Source organism: Chrysochloris asiatica, unplaced genomic scaffold (genome assembly GCF_000296735.1).
Source record: "Chrysochloris asiatica unplaced genomic scaffold, ChrAsi1.0 scaffold00116, whole genome shotgun sequence".
NCBI lineage: Eukaryota > Metazoa > Chordata > Mammalia > Afrosoricida > Chrysochloridae > Chrysochloris > Chrysochloris asiatica.
In genome coordinates, this window is record NW_006408634.1 from 8,537,429 (window position 1) to 8,553,139 (window position 15,711).

The 15,711-nt window shown below is 40.9% G+C and overlaps 1 protein-coding gene and 1 pseudogene across 1 annotated transcript; one reads left to right on the top strand and one right to left on the bottom strand.

Annotated features, from left to right (window-relative positions):
- Positions 1–3,045: 3,045 nt before the first annotated feature.
- LOC102812547 lies at positions 3,046–3,646 on the bottom strand (annotated as a pseudogene).
- A 5,813-nt stretch (positions 3,647–9,459) lies between these two features.
- LOC102812931 (histone-lysine N-methyltransferase PRDM9-like) lies at positions 9,460–10,482 on the top strand. Its single transcript, XM_006868427.1, has 2 exons — positions 9,460–9,999; positions 10,237–10,482. The coding sequence occupies exons 1-2, from the start codon at positions 9,460–9,462 to the stop codon at positions 10,480–10,482; spliced, it is 786 nt and encodes a 261-aa protein (XP_006868489.1).
- Positions 10,483–15,711: the final 5,229 nt, after the last annotated feature.

Below are 15,711 nucleotides of genomic sequence, written 5' to 3' on the forward strand. Positions count from 1 at the left end.
TTAAGTTGCAGGGTCAGTTTCAGAAACTCTTCTGACATCCATTGTGGGGTTCTCTGTCTTTCTTGTCTTAATGTCCTTTGGATTCATTCATGTGTAATGTTCTTGATGACATCCTACATCTCTTCTGTTCCCTGGTCATTAGTGTAGAAGGAATCAAATCTGCATTTGAGATGCTTTCTGCATTCAGGTGGGATATATGATTTCTGCATTCAGGTGGGAAACTCTGTGCATTTGTTTTCATTTTCTTCAGCTTCAGCCTACCTTTGCATATGAGCAATTAAAGGTCTGAATCACAGTCTTCCCCTGCCCTGTTCTAGCTGGTGATATCCAGGTCTTTACTAGGAGTTGAGTGAAGATGTCCAGGGAAGACTTTCAGTTTACATTGAGTAAATGATACACTTTGTTTTATCCAGTGACTGTAATCACCTCCATACAATAATTATCTGCTTGCTTCTTGAGGTTCCAATTTCTATTTCACACCTTCTCAACTTGGTCCTTACATAACCATTGCTCTTTTGACTTTGAATGTGTGACCTTTCCTTCCTTCATAGTGAATATACTTTAGTAGTGTTATTGCCTGTCTACCTACGTACTGCTTGGCTAATTGTTGGGGCCGTGACTGAGTTCCTTTTCAGGGTAGTTGTGTTAGGCTGGGTTTTCCAGGAATCATATCCAGTGAAATGCATATCTGTGTATATAAGGAGCAGTTTATTTCAAGGAAATGGTTTATAATTATAGAGTCCCAGGGCCCCAGCAGAAGATAGAATGAGAGCCTTCATTATATTGTAAGCCTTTATTATATTGTGAGCAAGGCACACCCGCAAGGAAGCATACCTTCAATTCATTGGCTGCTCATGACCACTTCTCATAGTTAATTATGCATGTATTAGGTATCATTACCATAGAAATAACCTCATCCTAACTGTTAACCCCTGGAGTTTCTGGCCTACTCAGGTTGACACAGAACAATACTAGAGTGGTTGAAGGCAATAGTTTCAGGTTCCTCAAGTCACTTCTGTCCAGTAAGCCCAATGTTTTTAATTTTAAAAATAGTTTGAGATTTGTTCTACATATTCTGCAGCTCCATCTAAGACCTTATAATGTGATTCCGTTCAGAGCAATTGGAAGTGGTAAGCCAACAATGTCTAGTTCTTCTGGTCTCAGAGATTTGGAGACTGATTTCACACTAATTTTACAATTGCTCACACGTTTCCTCCTTTGGATCAGGAAAATTCCTTTGATAGAGAATTTTTTTTATCACCTTATTGACTTAAGAGTGAAAGGGAATTTCATGGCAGCTTATGTATTAAGCCTTAATGATCCCAAATGATATAGAAATAAAAGGGTTCCAAGGCACTATCTGATGATCTATACAAAAATAATTATAAAACACTACCGTAAAAAAACAAAAAGACTTGCAGAAATGGAGGAACATACACTACTGCTGGATAGCAAGACTTTAATGCTGTCCCAATCAGGATTCCAACGTCATTATTAAAGATGGCCCCTGTAATGAGTGTGGGTAAATTGCACTGCCTGATTCTTCTCCTTCTGTCCTGGATGAGCAGGACTGCAGAAGATTTTGGCTTCAAAACACAAGGACGATATGGAGACCAGGAAGAAATGGATTCAAACAGAAACATCCGAAGGTGAGCTTAATAGGAGACCAAGTGTCCAGGTTTTGGTGGGAATGCATTAGTGGGTACAGGTGAGGCAAGTGGCTACTTACATCCATATCCTGCTCAGCAGGTCTCATCGGGGAGTATTATGGGATATGTCACTTCACAGAGTTTGTCTTTCTTCCTGTAGGTTTGTCATTTAAGGCTATTGACTGCTATCAAAAGGAGAAGAGGAAGCCCAAAATACAAGTGAGTTGGAACTCCTTTATTTTTCTGAAATGCTGGCTCATTTACTGTAGAGTAAGCTTATAAATTATGCTGTCGTGGGCAGAGAAAAGACAACATTTTAGACATTGTAGAATTATTTCTATAGTGTATCAGGTGTTCATAAAGCTTTTGCTCCTCCCCAAACACTACAAAATTATGATGTGAAAAACTACATCTTTGTTCAGTCAGCAAATAGAACAAATACTTTTAAGAGAATTTGAGACCACATGTACAGGTCCCTATGAGTTGGAACCAACTCCATGGCATATAACAACAACAACATCACAACTTTATCTTTTTGACTCAATTCATCAATTGCTTTCTTTATAAAGCCATACATCTAACCAAGCACATTCAAATTTACTATAAAAAAGAGTCAAGTATATCAATTTAGGTTATTGAAGTGAAAGTGCCTCTGACAGCAAACTCTTTCTACTACATACCAAGATCTCAAAAAAGGTGTTATAGACTTGACCATGTAAAAGACGCATAGTTGTTTCTAAAAAGACTACACACAAAACATGCTTTGTCAAAAAACAAATCCATGCACCTGAATAGGTCCCCAAATACCTTATTTTCATCATTTTAAGCTTAGTCCAACTTAGACATTGTCTCAAATTGTTTGATTCCAGAAACTAATAAAGATCATTTGGCCGGAACAAAAAAGCAAACAGCTCCTCTTCACCATATACATATATAAAGTATGCCTGTGTGTATATTAGTTAGATATAGAAATCTACCTCAGTATTTCCGTTAGTACTCATTTCATCTTAACTTATCATAAAACCTTGTATGCAAATTCCTTGCAAAGATACCCCTCTAAAAGATGTAAGCACAACACTAGGAAGCTACTCATCAAAGTTTTATGTCACTCACTTGAGGTCAAATTTTCCACAGCTGTTTCCTGGTCAATTTCCTGTCCTTATTTGGCTTCCAAAAATGGTAGTACCAGAAGACTTGTGGGATAGGGAGTGAAAGAGAGCCCACTTTAAGAAGCCCTGCATTTACTCATCTTCCAAAAGGCAACAGAATTGGGCATCTGATTTTTCAACAACAAAACAAAGACTTAACAGCATCCAGGAAGGCAGGTAGCAATCCAGTCTGTAGACACGCTTCCCATTTGCTGAAATCAACCACAGAAAACCTGCTCCACATGGATCTAAAAGGCATTACAATTCATCTTTCCTTTTTCTGTTGCCACATCGTTTCTTTGAATTATCATATGTAGTTTTTCAAGTCCTTCCTTTAGTGCGTCTACTGTGATTGCACAGGTAGGCTGCAAATGCCAATGAGTTGATGAGCTCAGTTCACCCATTGCAAACAATTTCTCAATTTCCGATAGAAATAATGAATGCCGTAGGTCTTGTTTGTTAGCAATTGTAAGTACAGGGACTCCCTGATTTTCTGATACCCTAGTTATTTTAGGAAGTTCAGTTTTGGCTTGCTTCTTCCATCCTTTCAGCATCAACAGAGTCCACAACAAACACAATGCCTTGTGTACATCTGGTCTATGATTTCCACAGGGGCCTTATTTCTCCTGACCACCTACATCCCGGAAGTGAAAAGTGACCATTTTACAATTTCCCAAGGTTACCTTAAGTTTCTCTGTATTAAATCCTTTGGTAGGTACGGTTTTTACAAATTCATAGAACAGCAGTCTGTATAATACAGTTGTCCAAACCCAGAATAACAATGTGTTAAGACTGAAAAGGCGGCAAGCAGGATAGTATAGAAGTCTGGTCTGACAGTCCGTTCTGCATTTCGAGCTGCACATAAGTATCCCAAGTTGAAATGCTTTCTTTGTAAGGCTTTTGAACGTCTTTTCCTAGGTAACCCTGCTACAAGACTCCTGAACTGCAGTCTGTCCAAATGAGAAAGCGTAGACCCACAGGCTTTACTACTAGAGTGGAAAGCAACCCCTGTCCGCCCAGCTTAGCTCTCCACACAGCTCTTCCAAAATTTCTTTATATATCCACTTTCCCACTCCTAGGTTTCAGGAATGTTATATCATGTGGGTAAATCTGAGAGTACAAGAGGAAGACATGACCACATCCACTTTTCCTCTTCTCTGTCTACTTCTGACTCTAGGTGCCCATGCAGCACTTCTTTCTCCAACCCTGTTTGCCTGTGCTGAGGTCAGATCTCAGTAGGTCGTAGGCTAGTTTTCTGTAGACTAGGATATAGTACAATTCTTGCCATAAGTTTCAGAATGCAGTCAAAAGCCTCCTTCTGTCCTTATGACTTGAATTATAAGGTGTGCCTTATCCCTTGAGGATTCCAGATGTAAGCTTGGGAGTCTCCTCTGGGATCCCTCACTTTTTACCTGTTGATCTCAGTACTGTGCTGGGTTTGATAAGTCACTGGAACAACCCCCAGAATTCACATAAAGTGTTGTAGTAACGTTTGTAGCTTTCTTGTAAAAAACAGGAGATCGAGGAAGGTATTGATAGGGCAAGGTCTGCTACAATTTCCAGTGCACGTCTTCTTTGTGACAAAAAAGGCTGTGCTGTCTTTTACCAATCAGGAAAGCCTTGGAGCCTGTGCTGAATTTAGTCCACACTCAAGATTGATGAGATACATCTCTTCTCCCTGCCCTGAATTCCTCTGGTCTTTGATGAAAGTGCTATGACTTTATACTGATGTTTTCACACTGTGGATTCACTTCTGGTTCAGAGCTTCTTCCTTCCAAAGAATTGGTAGGGTGCAGACACAATGTGCACATGAAAGGAGGCAGAGAGACAGAGGGAAGGCAAGCCAAAGTTTAAGAAAGGGGATCCCATAGACCTTGTCACAGATGAGAACTGGTTTCCACCTTATGAATCACCGGAGCGCCAAGTGAATTCTTGGTTTCACTTTTATGCTGTTGTCCTTTGTGACTGTCTTTGGTAAACCCGAGAGAACAAGTAGAAGACGATGGCATATTCCTAACACTTTCTCTTGATACCTGTGTTTTCATATTATGATGTAAGGCCCATAATTCATCATTTTTTCTAGGATCTGATGTATTTCTTTACCTTTGCATTCATAAGCTAACCTTAATTTTGATTTTTCATAGTGTCTTATGATTAGTTCATTGGTCACGTCAGATCAGTCAGGCCTGTGTGCATGCCGGATTTTGGTGATAGTCCCGTGTTGTAACTTTCTTTTTACTAGACTTTCCTGACACATGAGGTCCTTTCCTGCATCCTTTGTGGGTGATTTATGGTTACCCTGTATTCCCTGTTCTGACCACCTGGCAAGCCTGATGTATATCTAATTATATAATGCTCTGAATTAAGGAGCTAGAAGAAAACTTTATACTTTGTACAGTTACTTAATACTGCACTATGCAAGGTGAATCTTAACCATTTTGTTCACTTCTGGAGTTGTTTAGTTAAGCCATGGTCTTTGAGATTTGTAGGTCTCTGCATAATGAGCATTTTTCATATTGAAGATGGGTAAGTTGTGGAGGCAGTTAATTTTAAATTTTACCTCAGTGAAATGCTTTCAGGACACTGAAGGTGTATCAATTAGCATTTTTCTGCTAACCAAAAGGGCCTCATGAAGCCATCACGGCCTGTTCAGGAGCAAGATTTGGAGATGGTTGCTTCAAAAAATGTAGTCTCAGAAACCCTATGGGGCAATTATATTTCTCCATATAAAGGTGCTGAGTCAGAATTGAGTCCATGGTCACTGGGTACAATATTTGTTGATGTTTAATAAGATTTCCATTATCTTTAACAGTGACAGTACTAGGTATTGTGTCACTCATCCCCCATGACATTAACCCATCACCTCTCATTCATCAGGGCATGTAGTACATAGTACCTAACATTGGGTGCACAGGTTGGCTTCCACCTCGGTAAATCGGAAGGAGTTGGGTCTTCAAGAATCATTCAGAGTGGACTTTGGAGGGGTAGTTTAGTGCATCTTGGAGCTTGGCCTTTGCAGTAGCAGCCACTGACTTGGTTTTTTGTGTACTGGTGGTGGGACTGGATGTTCCACGTAGGTGAGAGGTGAGAATGTTTCTGCACTATTAGCCATGACCCCTAGTGCAGATACTGTCTACAAATATCATTTTAATGGAATGTTACATTCTCTTGCCCACTGTTTCCATGGATGAATTAGTATTCTTCTGTGTGAGTGAAGAGTTAAGGACATTATTAGAAAAGATCATTGAAATCATTTAAAAGGCCATCAGAATAGTTAGCAGAACTTGTCAAAAATATTTCATTCAGAAATTATCTGTCTATTCACTTTTCTTATAGTTGAAGTTTCCCTTCATGTTCTCCTTTCAGTCTGTACTATCTGTTGATACTTATCACTAGAACCCACTCAGTATTTCTTTTGTTCCTTTATATCCCATCTGTTCATCATGAATTCTTTAAATCAGTTTTTAAAATTCTGCTTACTGGTCTCAAATTGATTCACAGATTTTTTTTTTCATTGAGGATGCATGTTTGAGGGCCCTGGTATGTTTTGTGAATAATTGATGATCCCCACAGAGTTTCTTGCCGTGGTGGATGTTCAGCTTTGTCCAGAACAACTTGTTTTCTGAACAAAATTAGATGAACTTAGTAATTCCTACGAACTTTTTGGTCACCGGTGAACTCTTCAAATTGTGAAACGTGATTCTTAATTAGCTGTGTGTTGGTTTATCGCTTGTACCAGGAACCAGTTACATTCGAAGATGTCACCATGGTCTTCACAGAGGCCGAATGGAAGAGACTGAGCTCTGAGCAGAAAAATCTTTACAAAGAAGTGATGCTTGAGACATACCAGAGTCTTTTCTCATTGGGTGAGGATGTGCTGTCTTCTTTTCCTTCATGAATTCAGCAGATACTTACTTGTCATTATTCTGTGCCCAAGTGGGGAGGCCTGGTCTGGTGCTGTAGGGTAATGCGCTGGGCCTGAATTTCAGCGATTCAAACCCATCACCTTGTTCCAGAGACCCTACACAGATTCTAAAGTATGATTCAGAAGTGACTCAATGGCACTTAACGACAATAAATAGGCTCAGGAGTCCTATAGGCCTAGTACTTAAACATGGTTGATCCTAAGTGACATTTTGGCCCATTGAACGCAACTGTTTGCAATAGATTGATGTGGCCATATGATTCCATAGAAATTTATAGATTTCTACTGCCTATGAGGGAGTTCTGCTCTGTCCTGTACACTCTGGGAATCACAAAAGGCTCGGTGACAACATTTTAACATTTTTGGCTCTGTGACAATTCTATTCTGCATCAATTGGGTTGGTAATGAGGTAGACAGACTCTAATATACATCCATGAGCTTGTTTTGACTGAGAACCAGATAATTCTTTAGACATTAAAAATATATTATTAAATATAATACTTAGGACTTGCCTTCAAGTATAAGGAGACAGAAAACAGCAAATCTTATATACAAAAGGACTACAAAACATTATAGTACAAAAGAAATTAAAGGGTGAAAATGTCTCAAAAGTGGAAATCCCATTGCTGAGAAATAAAGTAAGATCCAGTTAGCACACTGTATATTGAAAGGAGGTCAACGTTGATTAATGTTGTAAATGTGTCTGCAAGTGTAACTACCACTAATGGGAAAATAAGGGCAAACTGAGGGGCTCTGATATACGGCACGAGTCCACCATGAAATATAAGTGACAACATACACAGAAGAGAAAGCAAAATAGATGACAGGTACCTAATAAAACTTGGACCCTGTGTATATTGGAAGAAATCACCAAAAGAGTGCCAGTAGAAACAAGAGCCTGGGAAAATATTTTTGGAAGCAACATTTGAGACAAGGGAGTAATGTTACATTATATAGAATGTTTTAGTGCCTCCCCAAGTCAAAGACATCTCATCGGAATCACTGACCTTGAGGTTAGCAGTCCAGGCCTTATCCTAGAGCACCAACCACATCAGGATACTTCAAAAAGGAAACAGCATTTGGGGATTATGGGTAGGAAGACCTGGTTCGCCATTCCTGAGAAGAGTAGACCTTTGAAAGATAAGAGTTAACTTGGTTCTTAGTAGAGAACTTCAGGAAGCCCCCCACAGGAGCTCATTTACCTGCCCAAAGTCTGGCTGATGCCTTAAAACTCACTGAGCAGCCAGATTTAGGGAATAAAGTAGACATAGTTTAGATAGTAGGCGGGAGTTCTGTGTACAAGGATGCCATGAACCAGCCAGGCTATGTTAGACTCTTTGAGACAAGGACCATGCAGGAATTTGAAAGTGACACATTGTTTCCTGAAATTGATTTAGAAAAGTACAAACTTCTTCCAGAATACCCAGGTGTTCTTTCTGCTGTCCAAGAAGAGAAAGGCATTAAGTACGAATTTGAAGTACATGAAAAGAATGATTAATATGAAACCATCTCCTGATTTACTTGAAGTTGTTCTCTTCCTCTACAAAGAATTATATATTTTAACATTAGCAAAAAGATTTTGTTAGCTTTTGATCTGTGGATAATTGTTTCTAAGCAGTGTTTTCGTTTTTTCCTCCATCAATCCTAAATACACTATGAAATATCGTGTAAAAAAAAAGACAATCTAATTAAATGTGGGAAGAGGACATGAAGAGACACTACCAAAGACCACATCCCTGGGCCACAAAATCTATCAGGGAATGCTCATGATATTCAGCAGTCATTGTTAAGTTGCATTGAGTCTCCTCTGACACTTTATTGTTGTTGTTAGGTGCCATGGAGTCAGTACCGACCCATAGTGACCTTATGCACAGCAGAACGAAACACTGCCCGATCCTGGGCCAACCTCACTACTGTTGCCACTCTTTTAAGTCCATCGATTCTGCCACTTGGCCCATACATCTCATTGGGGGTCTTCCTCTTTTTCTCTGACCCGTCATTTCTGGATCACACTTGGCCCAATCTTGACTGATCTAACCGACATCTTTGCTTTTATTTGTTTTTTGTTTTTTTTGTAGAACTAAAGCCAGAAACCCAGCACTGTTTCTCCTGTTTTCTGTCTTTCTCCTGCCAACAAATTTTCAGTCAACATGTACTTCAGAACTTCCCAGGCTTATGTGCAGAGTGTCCCTTCCATTCAGGGTCTTCCATACCAGAGTCTCAGAAACAACCTGACAAGCAGGATTCTAACCAGAGTTTCTGGAAAGAAAACACAGATGGTCACGAGCGAGATGACTTCACCAATACCTTGTGTGTGAGCAGAGTGGAGGGAGAGATGTTATGGGAATTCAGTAGCCCACCCCAAAGAGTGTCAGCAAGGCTGAGAGAAGGCCACACAGGTGTAGGAATAAAGCCCAACTCAGCGCAGAGGGTGACATCTGTTGAAACAGATGACACACTGAAGGAAGTTGAAACCTCAAGATATGGAGCTGTCAGCTGCAGAGAGGATGGAACAGACTGTGGCCTGAAGTCAAAGTTCATCACAAACCAGAGGTCCATCCTCCGGGGGAATCCACATGTTTGTGGAGAGTGTGGTCAAGGGTTTGCTCAGAATTCAGCCTTCCTCCTCCACCAAAGGACACACTCAGGGAAGAAGCCTTTTGTTTGTAATGAGTGTGACCAAGATTTTTCTCAGTTATCAGATTTGCTCTGTCACCAAGAGACACACTCAGGGGTAATGCCATATGTGTGCCTTGACTGTGGTCGACGGTTTGCTGGTAAGTCAGTCTTACGCTGGCACAAAAGAACACACTCAGGGAAAAAGCCGTATGTTTGCAGTGAGTGTGGCCAAGGGTTTGCTTGGAAGTCACACTTGTTGTACCACCAAAGGGCACACTCAGGGGAAAAGCCATATGTTTGCAGTGAGTGTGGCCAAGGGTTTGCTCGGAAGTCAACCTTGCTGCGTCACCAAAGGACACACTCGGGGGAAAAGCCATATGTATGCAATGAGTGTGGACGAGAATTTGCTCGGAAGTCAATCTTGTTGTGCCACCAAAGGACACACTCAGGGGAAAAGCCATATGTTTGCAATGAGTGTGGAAGAGGGTTTGCTTGGAAGCCACACTTGTTGCGTCACCAAAAGACACACTCAGGGGAAAAACCGTATGTTTGCAGTGAGTGTGGAAGAGGCTTTGCTTGGAAGCCACATTTGTTGCGTCACCAAAAGACACACTCAGGGGAAAAACCGTATGTTTGCAGTGAGTGTGGCCAAGGATTTGCTCAGAAGTCATATTTGTTGGGCCACAAAAGAACACACTTAGGGGAAAAGCCATATGTTTGCAGTGACTGTAGCCGAGCATTTGCTCATAAGTCAACCTTGTTGTGCCACCAAAGGACACACTCTGGGGAAAAGCCGTATGTTTGCAGTGTGTGTGGCCGAGGGTTTGCTTGGAAGTCAAGCTTGTTGTGCCACCAAAGGACACACTCAGGGGAGAAGCCATATGTTTGCCCTGAGTGTGGCCGACGGTTTGCTCGTAAGTCATACTTGATGTGCCACCAAAGGACACATTCAGGGGAAAAGCCATATGTTTGCAGTGAGTGTGGCCAAGGATTTGCTGATAAGTCAACTTTGTTGCGCCACCAAAGGACACACTCAGGGGAAAAGCCATATGTTTGCAGTGAGTGTGGAAGAGGATTTTCTCAGAAGTCAACCTTGTTGTCTCACCAAAAGACACACTCGGGAATAGCCATATGTTTGTAGTAAGTGTAGCCAAGAATTACTCAGAAACCACATTTGTACCTCCAAAGAAAACACTCGGGAATAGCCTAATGCTTGGAGTCAGTGTGGCCAAGGGTTTGCTGATAAGTCAACTTTGTTGCGCCACCAAAGGACAAGTTATTTCAGAAGACGCTAAATAAAACAGGTGAAAATCCCAGAACCCCGAGTGTCACAGAAAAGGTTAGAGAGGTGGCCTGAGTGCTGGGATGAGAAGCTGCGCAGGGATGGTGAAATAAGCACAGGCTGAAGAACGGTCCGTAAGATTTGGTGCAACCGTATTGTGAGCCGTTTAGGCAACAGGATTCTAAGAAAACACATTCATGCAGGATGGTAAAGGTGTGATTTCTTCTATTCTTCCACACTGTTCTGTTATGCTTACAGGAGTGGACAATTCCTACGTACATCTACCATCAGTGCAGGCCCGGATCTCCAGTAACTTAGGGTCACCTGTCCCTGGACATATCTTTGATGTAAGGAGCTCTGGTAGCTTAGTGGTTACGAATCAGGCTGTGAACCTTAAGGCCTGCAGGTCGAAACTACCAGACGCTCCATGGGAGAAAGATGAGGCTTTCAGCTCCTGTAAAGATTGACAGCCTCGGAAACCCTGTACAGGGTCGCTATGGGTCAGAATCAACTCGATGGCACTTAACAACAGCAACAACAAATCTCTGATGTAGAGGGTCTGTGTAGTTCATCTGTTCAAACTGCTGTGCTACCAGAGTCTCTGAACATATTTAATGTAATTCCTGACAGCTTTTGAAAGATTCAAAGTGAAATGTTTGCACACTGTATAAAATAAAGACTATTTCTAAACCTTAGTGTCAGTAGTAACTGTATGGTCCTGGTGAGTCTGTCCATGTATGTATTTGTTCCCCAGTTTGTCTTCCTCTCCCAGCATCCAAACTCAGCTTATCCTCTGAGCAACCACTCAGCCCACTTCTCTTACCTTTCCTCTGATGTTGAGGGTTCTAGAATTTTCCCCCGTGTCTTTTTCTTATGGCCTCTCCTATCTTTGTTGTGGAGTGTCTGTGTAGTCCATCTGTTGACAGGTTATTGTTAAGTGCCTTCCAGTTGGTTCTGACTCCAGGTGAACCTGTATAGGGTTTCCTAGGAACCACAGTCTCGTTTAAACTGACCTTACCTGTCCTACAACTCTACACCTGGATGTCGCACTTCACTGGTAGCATGTACTGAAAGAGGCATAGGACTACCCACTAAACTCCAAAGGTGGAAAATAGTCGTTATTATCATTTAAATATTTACCATTTCATTTCTGTTTGTAATTTGTCTCTAGTGATTTTATAAAGCTGGACAGTAGAGAAAACTTGATTGTAGATGTTTTATAATGTCCATCCACCTAATTTCTGAGAATTATGGTATGACAGCATCTCCTTGTGTTCTAAAAGGTTGCACTTAGTTGGCAAGGACCATTCAAAAGCTTCCCTGGAGTTACATGGACTCACGAGGTTGGATAGAGAAAAGTCTGGATCCTGCTTAACTGTGCTGTCCTTAGGCTTAATGCTAAAGATAAGAATTGGTTTTTTCCTTTCATTTAAATATGATCAAGTTGTCCTAGGTGTTCTGAAAAAACAAAAGCTAACCAACTTTTTTGTTAACTTCTTGTTAATTAGTAAAGGTCACAGAGCACATGATCAGCTTCACATTTAAGAAACCAGATCCTTTGCCTCCTTACAGTGATTGCATCCCATGCGTGTACCATCAGTTCCATGTATTTATCTCCATTGCCTGAAACTCTTCTTGCCTCCGTGTTAACCTTCCCCCTTTCCTCTGCTAGTCTTCCTCTTCTGGTATATTGTCTGCCCTTTCACTCATGTTAACCTTGTCACCCATGAATAATTCTCTTTCCTCATCTTCTGACCCTCATAAGAACTATATAATGTTTCTGTCATCAAAAAACCTATTCTTTCTATTAAAATGATCTTATGCAGTGTATGTCCATGTTGTAACGTGTTTTGCAGATTCCTTCTTTTTCTCCAGTGTTGCTTAAAATTCCGTATAGTGTGTGTCCATTTATGAGGATGAGTCAATAATTATCCACACTCCAGTTCTATTGCAGCGCCTGTCCACATCCATGCCTGATAACAACATTGAGTATGCACATGAAATGCTTCTCTTGAATGGATGGGTGACTGCAATTTTTGGCTCAACCTATGAAATAATCCCCAACAGACTGGTTTCGAAAAGTTTGAGTGGGATGCGACCCGAAACAACTCATGGAGATGCACAGAGAGAAGCATGTCTGGAAGCAAACTTTGGACCCATATTGGAAGGAAGGTCAACGTATCTTTAAATATCCTTAATGATACAAAAAATCACTACAAGTTAAAGAATAAAAGCAGAGTATGGAATGGAAACATCCTTAATCACTGACCAAGAAAAAGTTCAAAAATAAACCACCAACTGGGAAACTGATGCTTACAGTTTTCTGGGATTCTCAAAGGCCAGTATTGGAATACTGACAGGAAAAAGGTTTAACAATCAACAGTAGTCCTTCCAGGAAGATGCTCAGTGATCAACTGAAGCCTAAACTTTGGATTAAACAGAGAAGACTGCCATCCTAGGGCATTGTGGTCCTGCTACTCTATCTAAGACCTTATAATCTGTTTACCCTTAGAGCACCTGAAAGTGGTAACCAGACACCATCCAGTTCTTCTGATGTCAGAAAACTAGAGACTGCATTTGCACTTTAATTTTTCCATTTCTCACACATTCCCTCCTTTGGATTAAGGATTTTGATAGACAATTTTTTTAAGGTTTTATTGTGAATTATGCAATAGTTTACATGGGAGAATGTTAGTTTTACATTCACCTATTGTATATCATTTTATTGCCATGGTTACAATATCCTCCATGCATCATCAACCAACCAAAAGGGCATCTCCTACAAATCTGCCTCCCATCACACCCCCCATCATCTGCACACAGCCCCTCCTCCCTCTCAGTGTCTAAAGTCCCCAGCTGCTCCATCTCTCCATGTCATTGTCTCTGCCTCCATCTCAGGCCTCACTAGTTGACATGGAGTGATGGAGCAGCTGGGGACTTTAGATCCTCCAGATAGAGAGAGTGACTTCATGCTGAAGACTGGGGGGTGGGGGGGAGTGTAGGGGACAGGCTTGCAGGGTATACCCTTTGGTTGGTTGATGATGCATGAAGGGGATTGTAACCATGGCAATGAAATGATATACAACAGAATGAAAGTAAAACTAATGTTCTCCCATGTAAACTATCATATAATTCACAATAAAACATTAACAAACAAAAAACCAACTGGTTGGCCCTGGATTTAAATAGAATTTATTTTCTCAAGTTTATTTGTATTGTTTTTGCTGTAGACCAGATGATATTCTAGACACTGAAAACATGTTAGGAAATGTCATACTTAAAAAGCCTTGTCTTTCCTGGGCTTACCTTCAAGTATGAGGTGAACCTAATTTATAAAGGGACTTGAAAAAGCTCATAGAAAAATTAAATTGCTATGAGTCACAAGAGACTCACCAGAGGACACACTAGACCAGAAGCCATATATTGGCAGTGAGTGTGGCCAAGGCTTTGCCCACAAGTCTGTCCTCCTTAAGCACCAGCGGACACACTCCAGAGAGAAGCTTCACGTGTGCAAAGATTATGGCCAAGGCTTTAACCAGAGAGGGAACCTCATAATACCAGAGGACACAGTCAGGCAAGAAGTCATACATTTGCAATGTGTATGGGCAATGGTATGCTCAGACATCAGGCTTGCTCTATCCCCAGAAGATACATTCAGACTACAGAAAGTTTGTAAGCCTATCTTCAGCCTATGACTGATTGGATTTCCTAAAAGGGAAGTAGAATTTGCTCAGGGAAACAGGCTTCTTGTTAAGTTTTTTTTTTTTTTTTTTTTAATTTCTTGTTACGTATTATATAGTACGGGACCTTAGGTGGAATCCTGATTCCCACCCTGACCCTTCTGATTTGGAACATTCCCAATTGAAAAGACATAAAGACCAAACAAGAACTGCTGGGAGAACTTATTGAAAGAAAGGACAGCAAAAATATAGACTGTTTAGCTGTTTGTATATCAAGCAAGCTGTTTGCTTTTGAGGCATCAGGGAAAGAAAGGTCAGCCCTTCAGGGAAAATCCCCTTCTAAGAATGAAACTCAAAGGGATCCTGGGAGCTATGTGGTATCCTCACTGGTGACCACCTGAGTCTGCTTGTGATTGGAATTGAGGGAAATGTGGGAATGAAGACATGAGCTGAGTTTGGCCCTATTCAATTGATGCCTGGTGATCTCAAGATGAGAGAGTAGAGGAAGGTCTGGCTGGTCTGAAGTTTAGGGAGCTGTGTGCTCTCCTGAGCCCATGGGCAGTGAGCTTACTACTGCAGGCTGGAGCTGAGAGTGAAGCATCCATCTGGTCTTAAGTCCAGGGAGGTGTTCATGAACTCCCAAATGTTCAGCCCATACACATTTGATCTAGCTTGGATGGCTAGCTGACCAGAACTCCACCAGGTGAAGATAAAAATACTTGATACTGTGACCAAGTATAAATTGCTATCATTTGATGAAACTGGACCTTTGCTTATGGATGCATTTGTTCAAAATTCCAATCAGAATGGCAGGATTCTTCATATCAAGGAACAAACTTGTTTCCTCAGTGCACTGGTTTGATAGGGATGGGCAGTCTGGACATTGGAGATCAAAAATAGTGGTCTATGTAGGCACAAAGTGACTGCATTACAAGTTTTCATGAGTGTTTAGTTTTAAAACAAGATGGTTCTAAAACAGTGGAATCCCCACTGAAGAATTTTCCTCCTCTCCAGATGGATCTGCTGAAAAGGGAAGGGACAGGAAGTGATGCTGATTGTGTTTTATGATTCAATGGGGATAATTATTAGCAGGATTAATTGTAAGCCAACCCTGCTATGAAAAACATCCTAAATTCTGTGGACTGAGAACCAACAATAACAGACAACTAGAGAATGACGTATGTGGCAGCATTACCATGAACTCAACTGACAAATGGAAGAGTCAAGAACAGAATAAAATTATAAAAACATAGGATATGGAAGGACCGTCTATGATCAAAATAATTTCAGTGTGAAAGACGGTAAACACACAAAGGAACAGAGATTCAGGTGGTAAATTCAGGTTGATTTCATGATAAAAATAGACTGTCTTAAATGGAGGGAAGAATTAATGGAATATAAGGTAACC

What these genes read in the sequence shown, in the direction of transcription:
- LOC102812931 (XM_006868427.1), top strand. Translation starts at nt 9,460, where the DNA reads ATGCCATATGTGTGCCTTGACTGTGGTCGACGGTTTGCTGGTAAGTCA. An exon ending in GTGAGTGTGGCCAAGGATTT is followed by an intron (nt 10,000 to 10,236) that starts GCTCAGAAGTCA and finishes GTTTGCCCTGAG; the next exon opens with TGTGGCCGACGGTTTGCTCG.